Here is an 11,100-nt window from a genome sequence, read left to right as displayed (position 1 = left end):
ACATTATAATGGATTAAAAGTGAGTGCACCCCATTAAGCCTGTGTGCCTCCTATATCACATGATGCCATTTAAAACTAATAGTATGTGATTATCAGGAGGCTCTGAGGGGGGGGCATGTTCCAATTCTATGGCTGTTGCATGTATTTACTGTAAGCTGTGCAATGATGACGACAACTTCATCTAAAACAGATGTATTTGTGATGTTAAAGCTTTCAAAGGGTGCTTTCAGCCCAACGTGCTTTTCCAATGTTTCAACAAAGCAACAGATTATTAATCTCTTTGGATGCAAACAGTTACATTACAGCATTTATTGTTCCACATATGAAGCAAAACGATATATATAAACTGGGTATGTGTATGCCTGCGTTCATGATACTTTAATTGGGTTCATAGAAGATGGATGTCTAATCCTTCAATGGTTCTATTAACATTTATCATTAGCATCACTAGCATTAGCAACGTGTATCCATACCTTTATTTTCTAATCTGATTTTAAAACATGTCCATACACGCTAAATGAACAGCAGAAGTTCCCCATTAAGTAGAACTACAACGATTCATCAACTGATCAAAAAGAAAGAATCACTACCCATTTTAAGAATCGATTAATTGTTGAAGTAATTTTGCATCCATCATTTTAAGAATACTTTTCTTTGTTTTATATCCTATAAAAGTGAATATCTCAGAACATTTAAAGACATCACCTTGGACTTCAAGAAAATTTAACCCATCCTAGTACTAGGAGCAGTGGGCAGCTATTGTGCAGCGCCCGGGGAGCAATGGGGAGGGGGGATTGGAGGTGTCCGGTGCCTTGCTCAAGGGCACCGCAGCAGGGCCTAGGAGGTGAACTGGGACCTCTCCAAGTAGCAGTCCACTTTCCATATTTCAAGTCTGTTTTGGGGACTTGAACCGGCAACCCTACGATTCCCAGTCCAAGCCCCTACTGACTGAGCCACTGCTGGATTGATATAATGTAAATAATTCCAGGAGATATGCCTGGTTTCAAACCAGTATTATAGATCATCTTACACTGGCAGTAAAGAGACAGCTAGATGGAGGGCAGAGTGAGCAGTAGTGGTCTAAATTTAGTCCCCCCTCCGCCTGTGAACTACATACCAAAGACAACAGTCGGACTGACACCCACCCACTCATCCAGTCCCTCTTCCCAACACAAGCCCAGTGCCCGGGAGCACCAGCACCCACTCGGGTCCACTTCCCAGTGTGACCCTCTCAGCTTTCTGACTTCCTACCTGAGGAGACAGACGCAGTTCCAGACTCCTCCCTGAGGGTCCTCAGGACAGGTAAGCCCCCCCACAGGTGTGCTGTCTCACTCTCTCTCTTTCACTTTAAATCAAACATGATTCATTTTCCTGTCACACAGCTTGCCTCCTGTCATTCTCAAATGGTCTTTAAAGTTTCGGATAAATGCATCTGTTAATCTCTTATTGCTCTGGAGTGTTTATGTGGAGAATAATGAACGAAGCTGATTTTATTGAAGATAAAAATTACATATTATTCTTTTATCTGTACAGCCAATGATTTCCTTATGCTGAAGTTATTTGCTTGTTGAATGGACCCCGGCTATGAAAAGCTCTTTTGTTCCTTTAAGGAACGTTGTGAACATGAGACCTTTGTGTTCTCTGACACCTCGGTGTAAACTTTCCGTGTGCTCCCTGTGTGTATGTTTTTGTGTGTCTGTGGGTTTGCTGTGACTGCTCCATGTTCTCTGTCTGTGTCCTTTCAGCCCACTTGTCTCATTTCAAACATATCGATTCTTAGAGCCCTGACACAGCTGGTTGCCATGTTTGAAGAGCATGTGCTTGGCGTTTAACAGCCCAAGGTTATTTAAAGGGATGTGCTAACTTTGCCCTTTTAACTGCCCCAATAAATCCTATCTGCTGCTGGGTATGTGCGCGTGGTGTGGATGTTCAATGTTGGCCAATCGATGGTCGACATGCATCCCTGGTGTCTTGCTTTTGTGTCTCTTTGTGTGTTTGAACAGCTTGTACTGATGGGCTTTGTCTCCGGTGGGCCTCACACTCCTTTCCCTCAGGGGCCGCCATGTCTCAGTTTTCCACCATGACGACCAGCGAGAGGAAGATGCAGGCGGCAGCAATCTGCAGGGAGGTTCAATCCATCGAGGAAGGTAGCTCCATCGTTTCTGCTTCACTTCCTTGTTTCCTGATCCCTTTGACCTCTCAGCTTCTCCTGTTGCATCGTTTCTTTGCTTTTTTATTATTATTATTATTATTATTATTATTATTATTATTATTATTATTATTATTATTATTATGTCATTATTAAAAAAAAGACCTTTCACATAAACACAATAAACTCAAAAGGAGAAGTGATGCCAGATTTAGCTCATTTCCATCATCAGTCCCTGGGCAGGTACACACATAACAGTCAACAAACACTTAAATATTCTCTATCAAACTAACAATTATAAAACAGATCAAAGTACACATCTATAAAATTAAAATACCTCCACAAATATCAGTAACTATAACATTTAAATTGTGTAAAGTTCATTTGTCTAAGTGGGAGGTTTAAGTCTGCGTTTAAAGCATAGAATGTATCTATGATTTCCATTTTTTCTGAGTTAAGCTGAAAAAAGATTCTCAATGGCGAAGCGGCATTTAAAATAACCTTGAGTACCAAGCCAACTTGAATAACATTAAAAAAGGCTTCTGTTTTCATCTCACCTTTGTGATGGAACACATTGTATGTCACCATCCATTCTAAGCGCCAACATTCTCTGTCCCTTTTTACCTTAAACATGGCAGGTAATAAACATATTTATCTAAAGACTAGTAATTTCGATGAATCATCAAATCTAAGTAAAAAACAATCTCATTAAGAATCACTGTATCATCACTGTAAATAAAGATATGTGCACTAAAATCTTCTCACATCTTCCTAAGATGAAAAGGACCATCAAAATATGAATGAAGATTGAATATATTATAATATGTGTATACTAATAGATAGGAATTAGCTCAAACGATGACCTGACAACCTTCTCTCTTCCTCTTCCCATCTTGCCATCATACACTTTCTTTTAATCCCTCACAGATTGAACACCATTACTCAGAGTTCACATTTAATTCTCAGACATGTTCCCTTTGCTGCAAACGTGCCTTCATAGAAAGTTAGTCCAACATTGGCTGGTGCAGCTGCTGCCAACCCTCCCTTCTACGAACCCTACTATAAATAAGCAAATGAATATTTTTATGGGCCAAAGTAACTAATCCCTTTGTCGTTGTCCATTTAAACACGCTATTTCAGGGCGAGGACAACTGGCCTGAAGGCTACTGACAGCTGAGAGATATTCTGGCAAATTATTCACCTCACTCTTGGATATAGGCCTGTGACATCTCCATGATCAGTATGCAGTAGCAAGCACGCTAACCACAAAACAAGCAGCAGACATGAGAGGATTAGGAGGGCAGATAATTGCTCATTCATCATAATGGCAGAAGTACCAAGTCAGCAGTACATGTTCAGGGCTGTTTCTGTGTGAATATCACTTGTGTTCAATGAGGTTTGATAGGTGGGAGTATCAGCGAAAGGAAAATACATTTGTCTTGTCAGAAATCAGAAACATTTACAAGTACATACTGTACACGCAAGCTCTCTGTTTGTCTGCTTGTGTCCAGATGTGGAGATGGATCTTGGGAGGAAAGTGAACATGCCGAAGGACATCATGCTGGAGGAGCTTTCCCTCACCTCTAACCGTGGCTCACGCCTCTTCAAGAGTCGCCAGAGACGCTCTGAGAAATACACTTTTGAGAGCATCCACAATGAAACCAACGTCCAGATCAATGTAAGACAAATGTGATGAAGACATACAAAAACATATATACATGGAAAAACAAAACCTCTGTAGCACTTTAATGACACCCCTGTAAACATAAAGAAAAATGCTGAAAATTGGATTTATTCTGCCTATAGCTTTCTCTAATTATAGTTAATAAAAAGAATCCCAATTTAAAATGATCCCCAAAAAACTAAATCCAAATAAATAAAAACTAATATATATTTGTTTAAATAAAGTTGTAAAAATGTTTCAAAAAATGTCCCTCCCAAAAATGAAAAAAACTGGTATCATGGAGTATATCTAATCTAAAGTAAAGACAACTTATAAACGCTTATAGATTTACATGCTTTAAATTGAGCTCTTCTAGTCAATAGATGGTTTGTTACAGGATTAGTTTTGGGAAATTAAATCGTTAGATGTGTTTTTTAATACACATAAATTCGAAGTACATTATATTGATTTTAAAAAACACAATGATAAAGCACTGACTGCAACAATATCAGAGGTCCTTCTGTTTTTTTCTGAGAATATTTATCCTTTCATCCAGATCTCTTTCCTCCATCCCTCGAAAGACATTCGCACAATATCTTACATCCTGACAGAGAATATGTGGGAAAGATTGAGCACTTAAGGTGTTTATTTCACTCGTGTTCACACATGGAGTGGCACCGAGTAGTTATGAATTACGGTCATAAGGAACATTATTAATGTCCTTTAGTGTATTGATGGGCAGGGTGCCAAGTCGGCGTTTTCTTTCTTAGCAGAGCTTTTCTTAGCTATCTGACCTGGCCACACATAAAGCAATTTCTGTTCCAATTTGAATCAAGATAAACCTCCTTGTTATATCTTGTTATATCTAATTAGTCAGTAGCACTGGTTAGATCCTCTTTCATTTAGTTGTGTGGTGGCCTTGTATATTTTTCCAGACTCTCATGAAGTCCATAGATAAAATAATTATTATGCTCCGGGGAGCTTTCTGGACTCATCTTTGAAGTGAGAATAACTCGCATATCTTTGGTTTGTTTATGGCTCGAGGCAGCGGAAGGATTTTGTTTCAAGTTGTCAACATTTCCTGAGGAAGTCCTGGAGTTAATAATCATAAATATCCTTCAGACGGATGAAAGCTTTGCTCAGACCACAGAACAATGTTTGTAATGTTGGAGAAAAGTGGACACACAGACAGAGTCTCTGTTGTATTTGGGTGAAGAAGAAAAAAATCCAGCAGCAGCAATGTAAACTGAGCATGCAAATCATATTTTCCGTTTTAATTCAATGGATCCAAATGTGACAGAAACATTTAGGATGTAGCTAATTATTTTTGCCGTTTGTAAAAACAATAATCCACTATGCCATGAGAATTTTTTGATGAGACCATTTCACTATAAGGTCTACTAAATAGTTGTTTTGGGGCTTTCAATTCTATTCAATAATCTTCCAAAATATAATCGTTTTTTCCATGTTAAATCAAAATCAAAATGTATACGTCTATATTTCCATACCATTCAGGAGTGAAAATGTAATGTCAACCAGCACAGTAAATGTGTTTAGGGGAGACACTACAGGTAAATACATTCAAAATGTTAGCTAATGGACATTAAAGTTAATAAAAGTTAATTACTTACATTCAGAGGATAATAATATTTCTGAAATGTTACATCATCTAATGCTAACTTGTGGTGGATAAAGAAGAAGTCTACAGACCCAAATAGATCAAGTTAAATTCCAAAGTGTTGATTTTTGATGTTTTCTTTCCACTCGATTATTTTTACCTCTACACTCTTGCCTTACCTTTCTTTTAGAGCACAATAGTTTCGCAAACTGAGAATGGCTGTGCCACGGATGGCCAAAATGATGAGAACAACGTGGACCAGTCGCCTGCTGTGACAAACGACACGCCAGACACGACCACAGTGCCAAATCCAGACAGCATCGCCCCAGGTAAGAACAGATAAGACCCAAAGCTCATTGACCAAAACCCCAAAGCAGGTGCTGAAGCTAACCTCCACTCCACTCAGTGACCTTACTTTGCCTCTGTTTCTGAACAATAGAGTGGAGCAAGAAAGAGGTAGCACTGCCTGATTCCTCTTCTGGGAGTCAAGTTTTTTTGAGTAAATACCCCACTAGTGAAGTTAAAAAGGATGGTTGCGAAATATCCAAATGAGACAACTAAATGTCATCATGCCGAACATAATCCACATTTAGCTTAGCATTGCTGACGAGAAGTCATGTCATCATGCTGCAGTTCCTTTATAGCCTAACGTTAGTGAAAAGAAAAAATCCCATCAGCTTTTTCTCGAGGGAGCCCATCTGATGTTAACTTCCGGGTCAGCCTAGAACAAATGTATGTGACCCCTGCTCCCTATATACACCAGGAACTGTTTCCATTGAGCAGAGTATCTTATCTACTGTAGCCTCTGTTATCTCACGTACATTTTTGGCTTTATTGAGATATTTGGAATAATTTGGGCAGTGTTTTCTGTACTGCAATGAATGTACAGTACAAAAGCTCCTAGGGAAGACTGTGTGCCCTCCACAAAGCACTGGATGTGCTGTGGTGTTTGATAAGGATTCAACTGTTTCTCATTGTGTGTACTCACGCAGCTTTGATCATGCAGAAAAACAGTTTCTTTAAGCTTAAAATCTGCAAGGTGCAGGCAAAACATGATTACAGGTTTTCTCTCCGCCTGTCTCCTTTTCTATCTTCCTCCCTTTCCTTTGTTTCAGATCTACTCCTCCACATTTCTGTCATTCTCCTCCTCCTTCTCGTTACAATCTGCTTTGACCATCTCTTTACAAATTGTTGAGTTTTACCCACGGGAAGTGTTTCCTGTTTGCCTCTTATGCCACTGATAGCATCAAACTTTGCTCTCACATCCTCCCTCGTGGCTCAATTCTGCCCAGTTGACACAAAACCGATACTGGTTTAGGGAGGTGAAGGGCTGCACAAGGGGAGGGGGGCTGTTATTTCTGGAGCTCAGGACCGGACACCAACCTTCAATCTTAATGAAGTCACTCTGAAATCAGGCCAGACAGCAGTAGGTATCGAATGGTAGGAACTCTTTAAATAGCATCCAGCCAGGGGTGCATTTTCCAAGCCCCAACTGCAAAACGTCTCTACCAGGCTACAGTGATGTATTTTAGATAATAGCTCAAATTAGACAGAAATTGGCAGAGAAGATGCTGAAACAACCTTATGTGATAACTAACCATGGAACGCACGGGTGCTAAAACCTTCTAAAAACATTCAAGGCTTTTATTGTCAAATGCACAATAGCTGCAGCGCAGTTTTGGCAATCTGGAAAATCTGAACAGATTGTGTATGTTGCACTTCTGCAGTGCAACATACAAACTACTTATAACATTAAATGAAATAGAAAACAGTACAAGAGAAATAGAAATAACATGATTAAAATTCAGGAGTAAGCAAATACATGTAACATAGAGTTATGCACATTTTAGTTGTTTTGTATCATTCCCAAAACTAAAAAATATGGAATGTGTCTGTGGTTTGAGGATCGTTTTTTAAAATTCTGGCACATTTAAATGTTTTCGAAAGCTGTAAAGAACATTTCCGCTCCCAAAGCCACTGTGCTGTTTCTCTCAGGCCTTTTATCTCCACACACAGAGCACAGACTGTCTGACAGTCCTTTCCCACACAAATATCAACCCAGCCAAATGTACAACCACAGGAACAATATTCCATGGCCTCAGAAAATCTTTTATGTTTTGTAATAGATTCCCCCCCCCGAAATCCGTACACCTCCCCGCGGGTGTGTTTGGTCTCTCCTGCTTCCTCCTCGGGCAGAACATAAACTCAGGAAGGGGGATTGTTCTCTGTGAGAGGTTAGGACGTGACACGACGCCCCGCGTTATGTAAGGCTCGGCAGGCAGAGCCCCCCTGAGTGCAGCCGGGTTTGAAGGATAGTGCTTTGGAAAGGCCTCTCCCATCAACACACACACACACACACACACACACACACACACACACACACACACACACACACACACACACACACACACACACACACACACACACACACACACACACACATACACACACACCCCTTTATTTGTTTTGCTGTGAACTTTAACGCATATACAGAAAAAGCAGGAAGATGCTTCGATTGTTATTTAGACCTACATGTTAACAACAACATATTTAATTACATATGAACACACATTTGATGTTTTAAGACATTTCAATGCAAATTACACAAAAATCAACTTGCTACCAAATTCCACACATATCTATAAATGTCTCTCATCTGTTTCTCCGTAACTTATTCTCAAATTGTAATTCAAACAAGCTTTATTGGCATGGTCATTTTAAAACATGTGTTGCCAAAGCACATTGTACAAAGTGGTGCAAAAGTAAAATCTTAAACACCAATGTTATTAATATTATGCAATGTAAAATCAAGGTAAGAAACAGAACATAACTGAAGGATATCGTCAACCAAATGAAAATGATAATGATATGACTTTTCAAGGTTTCAAGGTTTCAACTTTTGCAATTACTGCTTAGATCGCACGAAATACTTTATATAGTAGCAAGAAGGAAACTTTTCATCATCAAATAGAAGGATCAGATGTCTTAAGGCAGCATGTTTCTTTTTGCTTTGTTTGTTTCACTTCTTACTAACCATGTGTCTCTGCTGTACACCCTGCAGGTTACGCGGGTCCTCTGAAAGACATCCCTCCGGAGAAGTTCAACAGTACAGCTGTACCGAAGTCCTACCACTCCCCCTGGCAGCAGGCCATCAACGGTGACCCCTCCCTGACTCAAAATCTGAACCTCCAGATATCTGAGCCCGAGCCACGACCTGAATTGCCGGGCTTCAAGAGCTTCAACAGGTAACAACTTCACACCTGGACAGCAAGTATTGAACAAATTTGAAGTGTAACTTTTGTTCAACACAACTAACATACTTTCTTATTTCAAGCCAAACCATAATCTTTACTAAACCTAATTGAGTTTTGTTGGGTTTTTGACCCTCTACAACCTTTAAATGTTTAACTGCAACTTTATATTAATCCAGAAGATTTCTATGGTCTGGGAATGTAAAGTTGTTGGACACAGGGTTGATTAGCTTGAGTAAGGGTGTGAATTATTGACGTTTTGAGTCAGCAGCAGTTCTCTCAGCATCAGTCCTCTGGTCAGAGTCTTTGCTTGTGTTTAATTAGTTGGATCACTTCAGATGTCACTGCAGTCTCTCTCATTAAAGCACTGTCACTCACCTCCAGGGTGGCCACTCCGTTCGGGGGCTTTGGCAAGGCTGCCCAGCCTGCACCCATCAAAACCCTGCAGGTGGAGCACCTACCCGAGTGTCCTGAGCTGCAGGGCGACGCTGGGGTGGATCGACCGTCCTTCAACAGATCCGCTCTGGGCTGGGTGTCAACGGGTGATCCACTGCCCGTCCCCGCTGTTCCCCTCGATCCAATGCTCATCCCTGAGTCAGACGACCTTTGAATGCAGAATGAGGTCACAGAGATTAAGAGAGGTCAGGGAGGGAGGGGGGATATGTTGCTGTCAGGTTACAATGTTACCATATAAGCAGCATCCTATGGTTTCTAGGGATGTAAACAGTTGCACTTCTTTAAAAACACCCTGTAGAGTAGGCAGGGACACCACTGGAGTAGTTTATTGTATATTAATGTGCATAAGAGTATTTTATCTTTTTGCTCAATAAAATTGTGTAGAACTAACATCCGTTTTTCTTTTTTTCTTTTCAATGCTTTACTTTAACTTTCTGCCCCTAACCTTAAATGCACACACTATATGTGAGATATATGAGATGCTTTGGATGCACATCTGTAACTGACTCCACAGCATGCCCCCAGGTGATCATTTCACATTGAGTGTGTGAGCGACACTGAAGAAGCACTTGAGTGAATGAAGTGTATTAAAGTTGTATGCAAAGCCATCACTTGTGGCATGGTGTGAGAGAGCAGATATATATATGTGAGACTCTGTTACACACCTCAAGGTTACGCGCCTGACAAATTAGATGTTTCAATGACATGAAGGATGTGTCTCTCACCTTAAATGTGAGAGACACATACACTTGATGAGCCATGCCTACTCCTTATCTGCCCGTCTGGTATTACTACAACACTTAGGAACTCATTGCAGACATTACTGCCATTACAGCCATGACTGACTGAAAGTTAGCAGCAGGTTTTACAAGAGCTGTTCAGACCATTCATAATGATTCAGCTAAACTTGTTTGTTATTAAGACTTGTCTTGAATTTCAAGACGCTGAGTCCTTATATAAACTATGAACTTACTTACTTACTTACTTACTGTACTAACTTCAATTAAGCATGAAAAATACACTTACTTTGATGTGTCGCTTTATTGTCTTCAACACCTAACCATTTTTTTGATTGCTGCTTCACAAACTGTGGTATTTTATTATCTGAAGAAAGCTTGAGTGGACAAGTTCAAATATTTTAAAGCTCCACTTCCTTTTTCCGTTTACATTATCTTAATCTCTTTGTGTAATCACTGACCATTTGAGTCCAAGGTTAAAGGCAGAAAAGAGCAAATCCAGTAGATACACCTGTGATTAAAAGTGCTTCGCCATTTGTTTATGTGGAGACAGTCATTTAAACTGGTCTCCTGTGAGTGCTTATCATAGATTTACTCAAGTTCAATATCAATGGGATAAGTGTCATCTATCCAAGGCCAACATCACTTTCTTTTTAGGTTATTCTTTATTTCATATTTTTTGTTTCTTTTCTGTATGATTTATAAATGTTTAGTTTTTCCTGACAAAGCATCTGGGTATAATTCCAATTCACATACGAATACCCATTTGTAACTAAAGAGATGCCGCTTCATCCTGAAAGTTACTTAAGCGAAAATAGAAATGCGTTTGATTAGATACGAGCAAGGATATTTAATTTAGTAAACGTATAGATATCCTCTCTCTTTTAAATTATTTAATAAATGCTTTCAGACATCCTCCAGACGTACTTTAGTCCAGCATCAGCATTCCTCGCCTCCGTAGGAGACCCTTAGGAATGTGCCGTTCCCTTTTTGAATTCCTTTCTTCACAAGGACCTAAGTTCACTACCCAACATCCCACAGTGTGCCAATAACTACAGCCAATACTGATTTTATCAAGGGCAGGCATGACCTCTCTGTGAACTCTGATTGTAGCCATTATCAAAATGCAGCAATGGAAATATGATTGGCAGTGAGATCAGGGAGGGCTGAGTGTTCGGGAGCCAGACAATTTGATCATTAGTCTTTGACTGTAACCAGTTTCCCCT

General features: G+C 39.9%; 1 protein-coding gene across 1 annotated transcript; it reads left to right on the top strand.

Annotated features, from left to right (window-relative positions):
• Positions 1 to 869: 869 nt before the first annotated feature.
• On the top strand, positions 870 to 9,527 carry LOC134875809 (myozenin-2-like). The gene is made up of 6 exons (XM_063900474.1): positions 870 to 1,302; positions 2,055 to 2,147; positions 3,661 to 3,827; positions 5,621 to 5,759; positions 8,492 to 8,675; positions 9,066 to 9,527. The coding sequence occupies exons 2-6, from the start codon at positions 2,063 to 2,065 to the stop codon at positions 9,289 to 9,291; spliced, it is 801 nt and encodes a 266-aa protein (XP_063756544.1). The 5' UTR covers positions 870 to 1,302; positions 2,055 to 2,062; the 3' UTR covers positions 9,292 to 9,527.
• The last annotated feature ends 1,573 nt before the right edge of the window (positions 9,528 to 11,100 follow it).

This window comes from Eleginops maclovinus, chromosome 14 (genome assembly GCF_036324505.1).
Source record: "Eleginops maclovinus isolate JMC-PN-2008 ecotype Puerto Natales chromosome 14, JC_Emac_rtc_rv5, whole genome shotgun sequence".
NCBI lineage: Eukaryota > Metazoa > Chordata > Actinopteri > Perciformes > Eleginopidae > Eleginops > Eleginops maclovinus.
Note: the sequence above shows the minus strand (reverse complement) of the source record. Positions and strands in the feature narration are given on the sequence as shown.